The following is a 13,671-nucleotide window of genomic DNA, read 5'->3' as shown; positions in this document are numbered from 1 at the left end:
AAGATGAGGCTTTCTGCTCCTGTAAAAATTTACAGCCTCAGCAACCCTGTACAGGGTCGCTATGAGTTGGAACCGACTCCATGGCACATAACAACAACAACAACAATTCTGTGTTCTGGAATACCCATTCTTCACCTGTTCTTTACCAAGCATGATGTCCTTTTCCATGGACTGGAAAACCCTCCTAAAACATCTCTACAGTATATGCAATCAAGCTTTGTTATTCTTCTAAAGTCGCATGTGGGCTGTACTTTTCCCCAAACAGACTTGTTCATTCTTTTGTAATGCATGGCATAGGCGATCTTTTTAGTCAACACAGTAATTCAAATTAATCAATTCTTCTTCAGTCTTTCTTACTCACTGTCCAGCTTTTACATGCATAGGAAGTGACTGAAAATACCCTGGTTGGGGCCAGATTCACCTTGATCTTCAAAGTGATGTCTTTGCTTTTAAACACTTTAAAGAGGCTAATACCATACATTCTTTGATTTCTTGACTGCTACTTCCATGGGTGTTGATTATGGATCTAAGTAAAATGAAATCCTTGAAACATCAATATTTTCTTTGTTTATTATTATGTTGTCTATGCTTCCAGTTGTGAGGATTTCTATTTTCTCCATCTTGAGGTGCAATCCATACTGAAAGCTGTAGTCTTTGATCTTCATTAGTAAGTCTTTAAGTCCTCTTTACTTTCAGCAAGCAAGGTGTGTCATCTGCAAATTGCTGATGTTTTATCATTAGTCTAGGAGCCCCAGAGTGGTGTAAACAGATAATGCATTTGGCTGTTAATAGAAAGGTTGGAGGACTACCCAGAGGTACCTTGGAAAAAAGACCTGGTGACTTATTTTGAAAAAACAAGCAAACAGCCACTGAAAATCCTATGGAGCACAGTTGTACTCTGGCATTCATGAGGTCACCAGGAGTTGGAACTGAAACAATGACCACAGTTTTGCTAAGTGGTTGTCATGAGCCCAGACAATGTGAGGTTCAATGCTAAGACTTTACAATGCACGACTTCATTGAATCCTCACAACAGTTCTGTGAGCTGGGGCCTCTCATTAGCTCTGTTTTAAAGATGGAGAAGTTGGGGTTCAGAAAGGCTACCCACCTGTCACTCGTTATCTCCCCAACTTGACCTGGGCATGGGCATGTGACCAAAGCCAAGACTGTTGGAATCTCCGTGGGACTCTTCTACTGAACCCAGCAATGAACATCGTCTCTCTCTATGGATGCTGGCTAGGGGCTGGCCATCCTTCCCTCTATAGGAAGACAGGCTGTCTCAAGCAGGAGAGCTTGAGGACAAGTACAGGAAGGGAAGCCATCCAATGGTACCTGTGGCTCTCAGTGTAGCTGAACTGCTCCTGGATGCTTCTTAATTCTCTGAGTCCATTATTCCCTCCCTTATTTTTTTGCCTAATGCAGTTTGAATTTCCTTCCTGTCACTTATAAAGTCCAGACTAATAAAACATCTCATTGAGCTAAAACCTGATTATCTGACAAGTTCTTGACTTGCCCTGTGGGCAATTTGTGTCCTAGGAAATAGAGGAAGCAACCAGGGAGACTGCTACTCTGGACCTAATTCTGACTAACATGGACGAATTGACTGATGAAGTAGATATGACACGTAACCAGGGAGAAAACGGCCACATGGTTGTGAGCTTGTGGTGACCTGAGAGGAGCCAGCTTGAGATACATTTGGAAATATAAACCTAAAACTATGACAGTATAATATTTTCTATGTGATTCAAGATGTCTGGTAACCCCAAAGATTGGTCAAAAAATGTGTATCTCATTGAAAATGAAAATATACTCTATTTCAGATGAAATATGCTTAGTAGAGTCAGACTTTGGGAAATACCAATTTAGCACAGTAACAGGATATGTTTGAAGAGTCTAAAATTATGTAGCAAGATTGGGGAAACATAGATTTAAAGTCTTTAAGCAGAACTCCTACAACCTAAACTGTCAGTAGAGAGATCCAAATTTAAAATAATAATGCAATACTATTAAATTGTAGCAGCCAATACTCCTTTAGTGCCTTTTAAAGTGTGGTTTGATGATGCACATTGACGGTGACTGAGAGCCGGTCTTCAGTAATCTATAACAACGGGAGGCACCTATTTGAGTATTTATTAGCTCTGTGCTCCTCATATAAAGTAATTGTCAGAGGACAAGGAAGCTGTAGATAAATATCAATGGCATCCCCAGCTGAGCTAGAAAGACATACCTCCTGGTACTAGAACTTTATATCATATGAACCAAAAAAAGAAAAAAAAAAAAATGTGATCTGAAATAGACTCCGTTGTACAAGAGAAGGTTTGGGGTAATTACTAAGGCAAGCTCTCAGGCTCAGTTTTTGATTTACATTTACACAAAACTAAAGGCTCTTCACTTTATTTTGGGTCAAGGACACCTCAGAAAATCAGATGGAAGCCACGGCCCCTCTCCCTAGAGAAACACACACACACACACACACACACACACACACACACACACACAATGTGTCAAATAATTTCAAGGGATTTGTGAAATTCTGAAGGTCAACTGTGAATCACAGTTAACAATTTCTGATAAAAGATATCAGAAATCTGCCTTAGCAAACCCTCACAACACAAGCTTGTTTGACCTTGGTTAGTTTAGAGATGAGAATCTCTAAATCCTCATTTTTCTTTTCTGAAGTGAGGCTATTGGTAGGTTTTAGCTCAGAGGGTTGCTGTGAAGATCAAAATGATACTGCATTTACAACTTTAAGTACAGTGCTTGGCATAGCATAAGTGCTCAACAAATATGAGGAAAGTTTGTGGAAAAATTCCATTATCTTTTAGTTCCATTTTTCCAGGAACTTTTTGAATCCTCCTCGTATCAGTTGACTCTCACTGGCAAGTTCTACAATTTGCTACAATGCGTTTTCCTTCAATGCAAGGTATTGTACTAGAATTTTGTAAATTATTTCATGCCTGGTGAACTTCAGTCAACTATGCAAATGGTAATTGTTATGGATTAAATTATGTTCCCTCCAAAATGTTTGTTGTCATGTGCCGTGAGTCGGTTCCAAATCATAGTGACTCTGTGTAGGCTTTCTGACAGTGGCTGGTGGGTTTGAACTGTTGACCTTTTGGTTAGCAGTCCAGTGCTTATCTGCCAAAATAGTTGTAAATCATAACCTCTGTGGATGTAATAGCATTTGGGAATAAAGCTTTTTATTAGGTTAATAAGGACATATCCAGACAAGGTGTCTCTTAAGACTACTACTTTTGAAAGATAAAAGAGCAGACTGATTAGGCACAGGGTACAGAAGCATAAATGGGAGGAGATTGATGTCACGTGGAGATCTCCAAGAAACTCCCCCAAAAAGCTGAGACAAAGATTTCTTCCCATGATAGGCAGAAAGAGGCTTTTCCTATAGCTAGTACCCTGAATTCAGACCTCTAACACCTTAAATCATGAGAAAATAAATTTTTGTTTGTAAAAGCCACCCAGTTGTGGCATTTCTGTTATTACAGCACTAAGCAACTAAAACCGGGTTAGGGACCTGTTTAGAAATGTGCTCTGAACTCCCAGGTCTTAGGTGTTATCTTGGCTAGCCTCCTTGGAGTAGAGGACTATTTGGAGTAGACAAATGGGGAGAAAAATAATCTCCTCTCCCTTTTTTTGAACAAAAGTAAAATCTATACTATGGACCACATTTTGGATTTAGAAAAAAAACCCCAAAACTCCCACATGTTCATCAATTAAACCTTTGCCATTTTAGTCTAAGTTTTGCCCAAACCTGTAGAAATTTGGCTACAATTTTGTTGCACAAAATCATTGACCTAGTTTCTTTGTGAAAGGAGCTCTGGTAGCGTAGTGGTTACGAATCGGGCTGCTAACCTCAGAGTCATCAGTTTGAAACTACCAGCTGTTTCATGGGAGAAAGATTAGGCTTTCTGCTCCCGTAAAGATTTACAGCCTTGGAAACCCTGTGCAGGGTCGCTATGAGTTGGATGGATTCCACAGCACATACCAACAACAACAACAATTTCCTTGTGAAGTCCAAATGAAGGGCTCGTACAACACACAGATTAGAAATCGGAAATCTTTACAAAACAGCTAAAAAACTGAAAGTACATTAGAACTTAAAACAAATAATAATAATAATAATAAAAACCCCACCAAAACAAAACCTTGGTTTTGCCCCCTGGGGCCCTGGTAGTTCTATCCAGACAGACTTCAGACTTCTCCTAATTAGAGCTTGCCAGAAAGTCATCACGTGATGATTACAACACACACAAACTGACCAGAAGACTCTCCTGAGAGTTCCATTTGTCAGTAGCACTTCACATCTTAGCTATAGAACTGACAAGGCTGGGCTTGGGAGTTTAGCAAATTTCCTAATGCACTCTCTCTTGTGGGTGTTTCTTTATGTGGTACTCAGCTGTTTCCTATTCATCCTCAGTTCTAATATTCACCAGGGCCTTGTGATGGACCTGGTAGGCAGATCTGCCTCAGTTTCTCCCACTATGGGCCCCTGACACCTGCGATTCTCTCTGCTCCCACTGCCTTCCTTCCCCTCTTTACCCTCCCACCTTCTACTCATTTTCTTAGGTAAGCCTCCCTGGCTTCTCAAACAGGAGCCACTTTTTCTTCATAGGATCACAGGATTGTCCCTGAATACTTGCTCTTAAAGTGATTCTCTCCTTCCAGATAATGTATCTCCCCCTCCAGATCGTGAACCCCACCAAGGGAGCAACCATCCCTACCCTGCTCATCTCTGGTGCTCAACACATAACAGAGTGCCTGGTGTGTAGCATGGCCTCAATCCAAATCCAAGAATGAAAGACAGTGCTATTACATACATTTTACAGGTGAAAGGAGAGACTCTGAGAAGGAAGTCACTTCTTAAGGTCACATAATCTGAAGAGCTCATACTTGAACCCACGAATCCTGGTTCCCAGGTGGTTCTTTCCACTCTGTGCTGCCTGGGAAAAGGTTTTTCTTGCTATTTCTGTGGGAAATCATTTACAGTCCTGGTGTCCTCAACTGGTGATGCTCTCCAGAACATTCACAGTGGGTAACAGAATGCCCTGGTGGCTGCCACCTCCAAGGGGCCCACAGCCCGTGTCAGCACGACTCCAACATCTGATCGCTTGGTCCTCGTTGTTTCAAGAGCAGTCAACATCCCTCAAGGCAGGTCCTCAAGCACCCTGCAATTACTCCCACACTCCCAGGAGCCAGGAGCATAGGGATGGGGATAATTAACAAGGAGGGTGACAGGCCAGTCTTCATCACCAAGAATATCTCCTACCTCCTGGAATCATTTCTGCCTTAGTTATTCTATCACTTAACTCTTTCAGCATTGTTCAGAGTTCTGCTCAGAGATACTAGTACATGAGAATGTAAGCCCCACATGGGCAGGGACCTTGTCTCACTTGCTCACTGGGACATCTCCACTTGTTGGAACAGCACCAGGTACACAATGCATACTCAATAGATATTTGTTAAATGAAGGAACTGAGAGTTTACCATGTGGTAAGAACTTATTATAACTATATATTTCAGGGGCTATTATCAGTCTATTTACTACTAAGATCGTTGTCATTGTTGGTTGTTGTTGTTGTTGTGAAGTGCCATCAAGTTGGTTCTGATCCATAGTGACCCTGTATAGGGTTTCCAAGGAGCAGCTGGTGTACTTGAACCACCGACCCTGCAGTTCAAACGGCTTTGAAGTCTGGTGCATTAACCCACAGTGCCACACCAGGACTTACTGTTGGCTGTTGTTGTTGTTAAGTGCCATCGAGTCAGTACCGACTCATAGTGACCTTATGCACAGCAGAATGAAACACTGCCCGATCTTGGGCCAACCTCACTACTGTTGCCACACTTGAGTCCATCGACGCTGCCGCTTGGCCAATCCATCTCATTGGGGGTCTTCCTCTTTTTCTCTGACCCTCCACCCTATCAAACATGATATCCTTCTCCAGCGACTGGACCCTCCTGACAATATGTCCAAAGTATGAGAGACGAAGTTTGGCCATCTTGGCCTCTAAGGAGGACTGGTGCCGTCAAATCATCTCTGAGCCATAGTGACCCTATGTACAACTCTGTATGACCCTATGTACACTGAAGCCCCATTCAGTTTGGTGCCATCCCCACAACTGATGCTATGCTTGAGACCATTGCTTCTGTCATTGTGCCAATCCATCTAGTTGGGGGGGCTCTCTCTTCTTTTTTTGACTCTCCACTTTACCAAGCATGATGTCCTTCTCCAGTAACTTGTCCCTTCTGATAATATGTCTGAAGTGTGAGAGATGAAGTCTGGTCACCTTGACTTCTAAGGAGCATTCTGGTGGTTGGTACTTTTTCCAACATGGATTTGTTTGTTCTTCTGGCAGTCCACGGTACCTTTAAAATTCTACCCCAATAATCATAACTCAAACACATCAATTCTTCTCTTTATTGTCCAACTTCCACATGCATATGAGGCTATTAAAAATACAGTTTGGGTTAGCCACACCTTAGTCCTCAAACTGACATCTTTGCTCTTAAACATTTTAAAGGGGTCTCATGCAGTAAATTTGTCTAATGCAATACAAGGTTTGATTTCTTGACTGCTGCTTCTGTGAATGTTGATGGTGGATCCAAGCACAATGAATACCATTGAGAGACTGACTACTAAGATCAGGCTACCAAGATTCAGAGAGTTGAGACTTAAGATTTTTTTAAAAAAAGAAAGAAAATTAGCAAGCACTGGAACCAGGATTCAAACCTAAGCACTCTGGATCAAAGCACTAAATGGGAAAGATGGATTTTTAGGCAACAAGATAAAGATGCTCACGATTCTAGTTATGCCCAGGGAGGAGTGTGTGGAAATGAGGGCAGCTTCTAAACTAGGAGATGTGAGGCTCACTAAAGATGAGGAAACGGAATATGCAACACATTTTGAAACCAAGACTAAAGTCCCGATTCTCATGGTGGTCAAGGTCCATGAACCCAGTTTTCTGAGACTCAGGTCGGCTTCCAGCACATAACACAGGGTCCACAGCAGAAACCACTTAGGGATCGTAGGGCTGAGGGATGGATGTTCAAGGGAATGGGAAAGTCTAGTCCTTGTAGGAATGGATCCAAAGAGGTTATGTCAAGAGCTCTGGAGTGGGAGCACTGTTTGGTTTTCAGGCAAGACACTTCCTCTCTCTGGGCCAGTATTCCCTTCTATACTATGAAGGTCATTATTTTACAGTCTACAGTGACCTCTGGGATCCTTCCACATTTAACACTTGTATGACTGTATGATGTGAGTCAATTTGTAGTCTTGGAAATGGTCACCTAGTCCAATTCAATATAAGAATCGCTCCTAGGGCATTCCTACACTGGTATAAGTTTCTGTTGAATAAACCAGTAGTTATCAAATAGGGATGATTTTATCCCTGGAGGACATTTGGTAATGTTTGCACATTTTTGGTTGTCAGAATGAATGGGTGGGGGTGTGTTACTGGCATCTAGTTGGCAGAGTTGAAGAATGCTGGTAAACATCCAACGGTGCAGAGGACAGCCCTTCTCAACACAGAATTGTTGTTGTTGTTAAGTGCCGTAGAGTTGCTTTCAACTCATGGCGACTCTATAAGGTTTCCAGGGAATCACTGGTGAGTTTGAACTGCCGACCTTGTGGTTCAAACCAACTTTGCAGTCCATTGCTTTATCCCACAACAGCACACCAGGACTCCAACACAGAATTATATAGCCCCAAATGCCAATTGTGCCGAGGTTGAGAAATCCTGCCCTAGGCACAGGGTACTCATTATGTCTCTAGGGAACGCACAGCCGTGCGTGTTTGTGGTTAGGATAAGCTTGATAGGAAGCCACCACACTCCCTGTTGCTACTTGGCTTTACATAGCACGACTAGTTAACATCTAAGGACCACTAACCATAGCAATTCAGTCAACAATGATCACCTTAGAGTGCATATGTGTGGGGCTGATGTCAGAACAAGGCCTCATACAGGAAGAGGACTTCTGAAGAAGATCAGGTACAAACAAAGGGCGGTGGAACTCAGGGAGGAAGAAGTGCATTCAGTCATGGCTGGTGTCAGAGGACTGAGGGGTTTTTATAAAGGTAGGGTTAGTAATGACTGAACTGGGCCTAGAATGGTAGGATTTCCAAAGGAAGGTAGGAGCAGACAAGAGTGTTTCAGAGGTATGCAAGGTAAGAACAACCACCCAGAGACAGGAAAGGACAAGAGTTTGTTTGTGGGGTTAGACGTTGTGTTTGTCCCACTTGCTGCCCACCTCCAGTCTCATCTCTTTCCACTTGACCTGGCTACAGCTCAGTCTTGCTCATCTCGGAGCCTTGTAGATTCTATTCCCCAGCTTGGTGCAGTCCATCCCTTCTCTCTTGGTGCAGTCCATCCCTTCTCTCATCCTTTGAATCTCAGCTTCTGGCTCTTCCTCAGCGAGCCTTCCCTGACACCTTCTTCCTCCCCCTGCTATGTGCACTTCCAGCCTCATACACCTTATCTTCATAAATATGATTTCATGAAGTGTACCATGATTGCACTTTGACATTTATCTGTGTGATTATTGACTAATATCCATCTCCCAACTAGACAATGAGGGCAGATTTATGAGTGGTGCTCACTCTGGGTCGCTGGCCCAGACCCTGCACATATAGGAGCAAAAGAAATTGTTGCTGAATAGATGAAGAAAAATGGACTGTGGCAGCCTAAGTCTTGGGCCTGCCAAAGGCTAGAAAGCAAGTTTGGGCCCTTAATGTGAAGGTCTTAAATGTTAGGCTAAAGTGTTTATGGGTAGGGAGGGTTCCAGAAGACCTCTCAGTGAGGCAATGCCAAGAACACCATGATGCTCTGGGATGATGGACTGGATACAAGAAGGCAGATGGAAAAGTGAGCAGAGCTTAGAGATTAATGAGGAATCTACTTCAAGAATCTAGGGGTAAGAGGACTGGCTTGGATAGTAGTAGAGGGAGAGCAGTTTGGGTTTCTTCTTTGGATGCATTTGTCTTTTCATTCCTACCCATGCATCCTGACAGTCCCAGGGAAGAGCTGAGCAAAAGACTATCATCCTGCTCTGAGATGTAAGGAGAAGGGATGGAAGACCCCAGTGTCCTCAAGTTCTGCGACACCCTGGGCTCATGCACTTCCACCTCCTACCCCAGGCAGAGCCAAGGGAGTCAGTCTAAAGCACTGGCAAGGGAGTAAGCCAGCCAAGCAGTGGGTGGGAGGAACCCAGGGACCAGAGGCAGAATACATGTCGCTTTGTATTAGCCATACCAGCAACTTTTCCAGTCCACCCAGAGAGGAGCGAATTAATTAGAAGTTTGAGGACAAGCCAACAGCAAAGACAACACCGACACAGAAGGAGATTGCATCTCCTTTCCAATCAGGAGCAGAATGGAATGCCTTACCAGGGTCAGCTTTGCTTACCTGTGAGGTACATCTCTTCGCCTTCGGTGAACATCTGGTGGCAGCGTACACATCTGGCACAGGTTGGGTGGTAATGCTTTCCTCCTGCCTATGGAAATAAACAGATGAGGTAGGATTCGGAGCTAAGACTGCCATCCATGGCGGTGGCTGGGCTTGGACATTTCCTGGACACATCAGTGTTGTTAATGCCTTCAGGTCTCTGAGGTTGGTGGGTAGGCCACCCAGAGGAGTCTAGAGCTATCTGAAAGGCCATAGCCCACCAGGAAGCTGAATTCAGACTTCCAACCTCTGGAACAGAAAGCATATATTTCTGTAGTCTTAGTCAATGAGGTGGAAGAAACAGCTGCAAGGAAGGTTGTGCCTTGTTTACTGGCTACCAGAGATGCCAGTAACAGTGTTGATCTGGACCCCTGAGGGCCATTCACTGACCCCAATGCTCATTTCTATGCTAATCACTTTGGCAAACTCTGACAATAAACTCACAGCCAAAAGCATTTGATACATAAGAGCCCTTTAGTGCAGTTCCAGAATTTCTATATGGGAGGGGCTTGGTGCAGACACTCGTGGATGGTGGGACTTGTTTTGATGGTAAATTTTGCATATCAGAGCTTAGTTATTTTGGTAGTGGTAGGGTAAGCCTGGAGAACACTGATGAAAATTAAAGGATTGTTAAAGGTCCCCCAAGCCATCATAATTATATGATAAAACTTAATTCCAAACACATTTTCAAAGTGTTAGGGGCGGCGAGGTAGATATATTCCCAAATCTGGAGATATATGATTTATTCTAAAAAAATTAGTTAAGATTGTGGAAGGGGTAGATTTAAAACAACAACAACAACAAAAGTCCAATGTCCTTGGTTTTTCTGCCTCAAATGTTTACGAAGTTTCCACCAATGAGTCAAGGGACTTGTCATTGTCATCTAAGCAAACTACACTCAAACTTTGGAAGGAGCCTCCTATTTTCCCAAGCTGGGATGTCATGGGACGGATTCTCTTATACCATGACAAGGATAATCGGTTTAATTAGTAGCCTCTTCCTACTTTGTGCCGCTTTATCATCTCAATTATAGACTTCTTTTCCAGGATGGTGACAGTGCGTGGCAAACTGAAGCTTGGCATCTTCCTAAATGTCACACCCCACCCCAACCAAAAGAGGCTTCTTGGACGTCTTAGCAGCCCTGGGCATGGATGGTATTGAAAACGATTTGAGGGAAGAAGGGAGGCTGTGAGATCAGGATAAAAAAAGTCAGTGAAATAAGATGAAACACTTTGTTTCAAACTGAAAGTAAGAACATAGTACTGATGCTCTGAAAGGGGCTACATTAGAAGTCCTGGATAGAGTGGGAGAAAAATGTGGAACAAAAGTCAAAATCATAAAAAAAAGTCAGGCTTTCTGGTCAGTTAGAGACTGGTGGACCCCTGAGACTATGGCTTTTAGTCACCCTTCAGGTCTGAAACTGAACTCATCCCGATGGTTCAGCCAAACAATAGACAGGTCTGTAAGGGGAACACCACCACTAGGGAAGTATGCAGACCCTAATCAACCATTTGAGACCAAAAGGGCAGCATTTACCCAAGGACAGTGTTCAGAAGGGTTAGGAAAGAAGGAAAAATGGAAACAGGAAACATATAGGGAGGAAGTGGGAGAAGTAAAGTTACATTGTGAGGATTACAATCAATGGCATGAAACAACATGTGTATGAATTATTGAATGGAAAATTCTTCTGTCTGTAAACTTTCACCCAATCCACAATAAAATAAGTTTAAAAACAAAAGAAAGAAAATAGTAAACAAAATGACAGGGGTTGGTACCTGGAGAATAGGGTCATATTGGAGAGGACAGAGAAAGGAAAACAAGATTAAGAAATACAGCAAACAAGGAAATCAGTTTTGGGGTTCTCCTTGGTGAGAAAGAAATGGTATGGCTGACACTAAGCATATAGAGTTCTGTTGCTTAGGAAGAGACAGTGGGATGATCTAAGGAACCAAAGGGAAGTGGGGGTGAAAAGAATGGAGTGAGTGAGGAAGGGGAAGTGAAAATTGATCAAGTGCCTATCGTGTACCAGGCAAGGTCCTTGGGTAAAGTAAACGGTTTGTGCTTGTCCTGTAGGACAAGTCAAGTCAGTTTGAACTGCAAGGTTGGGGGCTCACACTCACCAGCTGCTCCTTGGAAACCCTATACAGAGTTGTTACATTATGGCACTGGCTCCACAGCACTTAACAACTTAACAACAACAACAACTAGTTGAAAGGTTGGTGGTTAGAATCTACCCAGTGGAAGAAGGGCCTGGTGATTTAATTCCGTAAGAATATAGTCATTGGAAATCCTATTGACTACACAGACAGCTCTATTTTGAAATACGCGGTTATCATGAGTCAGGATTGATTCTATGGCAACAGTTTTTGTGAATCAGGCAATGTGCTGGGTCCTATGGTGGATAACTGTTGTTTCCGCCTGGTCAAAATCTGCTTTTGTGATTTCCAATCTCACTGACAATTTCCCCTATTGCGATCTGGATGCTTCTCACCCACAGATCTGCAAAGACCCAACGAATTGTTCTCTTTCCTCCTTCCTCCAGAAATATTACCAAGCGTCTCCTTGCTGAAACTAGATGTTCCCTACAGTAATCCATAGGGATTAGTAGGGCTAACACACCAATAAGCATATTATAACTCCATGGCCATAGCTGTTGGTTGTGGGATGAGCCTGTGGTTGTCCAATGAAAGTCAGTCATAGGATGTTTGCTGAGTTATTAGAACAAAGCAGCTCTCTTTCCACTGGGGATGTTGGCAGATAGGATGTAAGCCTAGGATGATTGATGGTCAACTTCTCCATCATGAAGGAAAATGAAGCTGAGAATAAGGCCAATACAGAAAGAAAATGGGGCCAAGATGGCAACAGAGTTCAGATAGTTTTCTTTGAGGGCTGGATCTAGCTATGTCTGAAGCCAGGGCAATTTCTGGAATTTTACTATGAGAGCTGATGAATTGTCTTTTTGGTTTGAGCCATTTTGAGTGTTGTTTCTACACTTGCAATAATAATAAAAAAGAATCCTAATGTATTCATTAGGAGTTAAAGAAGAGTACCATTCTCCATTGATAGATATATAGACTCTTAAGACTCAGAGAAAGTAAAGAACTTACTTAAGGTTGTTGTTGTTATTAAGTATTGTGGAGTCAGTTCCAACTCATAGCGACCCTGCACAGGGTTTCTGAGGCTGTCAATCTTACGGGAGCAGAAAGCCTCATCTTTCTCCTGCGGAATCGCTGGTAGTTTCGAACTGCTTACCTTGAGGTTGGCAGCCCAACTCGTAACCACTATGCTTTACATCGCTTGAAATGCTAGTTTGAACCCAAGACTATTTCATTTTAACCCATGTTTTTCTTATAATCTCATACTACCTCAAAAGATCCCTGAATGGTTGGAACTGTGGGCATATAAAATATAAGCGCGAGCTCTGATTCTGGAGTGTTGAGTCCTATATTTTAGTTCTATTTCTCTCATAGTAACTGTGACCTTGGGAAAGCACCATCAGCTCTGGGTCTCACTTTTCTCATCCGTACAATGAAGAGGTTGAAGTAGTTGGTGGCTAAAACCCCTTTCCATCTCTAAGAGGGGAGAAAAATCAATACATTCAAGATACTAATGGAGCCTGGACAAATAGAATCAATTGAGATCCAGTCAGAACAGCTGCCTGAGAGGAATATGAGAAACAACAGACAGCACTAATATCATTCCAAAGCAGCTTGGAAATGCCTGGGCAAATTCCTATCCACAGCCTTGTGTGTATTTGAAGTTTTTTTCCTTCTTGAAAGAAAAGTCTGAATTTATAATTTCTAATCCCATTGACCCTTTCCCCCACTGCAATCTGGAAGCTTCTCTCCCATAATTCTGCAAAGACCCAACAGACTGTTCTCTTGAAGGTGATCTTTCATCACAGCCAACAGCTTTTTCTCAGTGGGTATAGTCTTTCACTGGAGCTCTGATGGCATAGTGGGTTATGTGTTGGCTAGCTGTTGAAACCACCACCTGCTCTGTGATGACGCTTTCTGCTCCCGTAAAGATTTACAGCTCTGGAAACACTATGCAAGGTTGCTATGAGTTGGAATTGGCTTGACCGGCACACAAGCAACACCACCGTCCTTAACTGTTCTGCAGAATTTGACCGGCACTCCAACTGATCCTTTTTGAAGCTCTGTCTTTTCACTGCCTTGCCACCCTGGATTGTGCCCCTATTTTCCTGATTCTCCTC

The 13,671-nt window shown here is 42.9% G+C and overlaps 1 protein-coding gene across 2 annotated transcripts in view; it reads right to left on the bottom strand.

The window, feature by feature from the left end:
- ABLIM3 (actin binding LIM protein family, member 3) overlaps window positions 1-13,671 on the bottom strand; it is a 156,308-nt gene that overhangs the window by 44,986 nt on the left and 97,651 nt on the right. For both annotated transcript variants that reach the window (XM_006863855.1, XM_006863856.1), the window contains one exon: window positions 9,417-9,504. In XM_006863855.1, the coding sequence (XP_006863917.1) occupies window positions 9,417-9,504 (88 nt within the window). The remainder of the gene's footprint in view (window positions 1-9,416; window positions 9,505-13,671) is intronic.

The sequence above is a fragment of the Chrysochloris asiatica genome, unplaced genomic scaffold (assembly GCF_000296735.1).
Source record: "Chrysochloris asiatica unplaced genomic scaffold, ChrAsi1.0 scaffold00057, whole genome shotgun sequence".
Lineage (NCBI taxonomy): Eukaryota > Metazoa > Chordata > Mammalia > Afrosoricida > Chrysochloridae > Chrysochloris > Chrysochloris asiatica.
The sequence above is the reverse complement of the archived record's forward strand: the minus strand, read 5'-3'. Positions and strand labels throughout refer to the sequence as shown.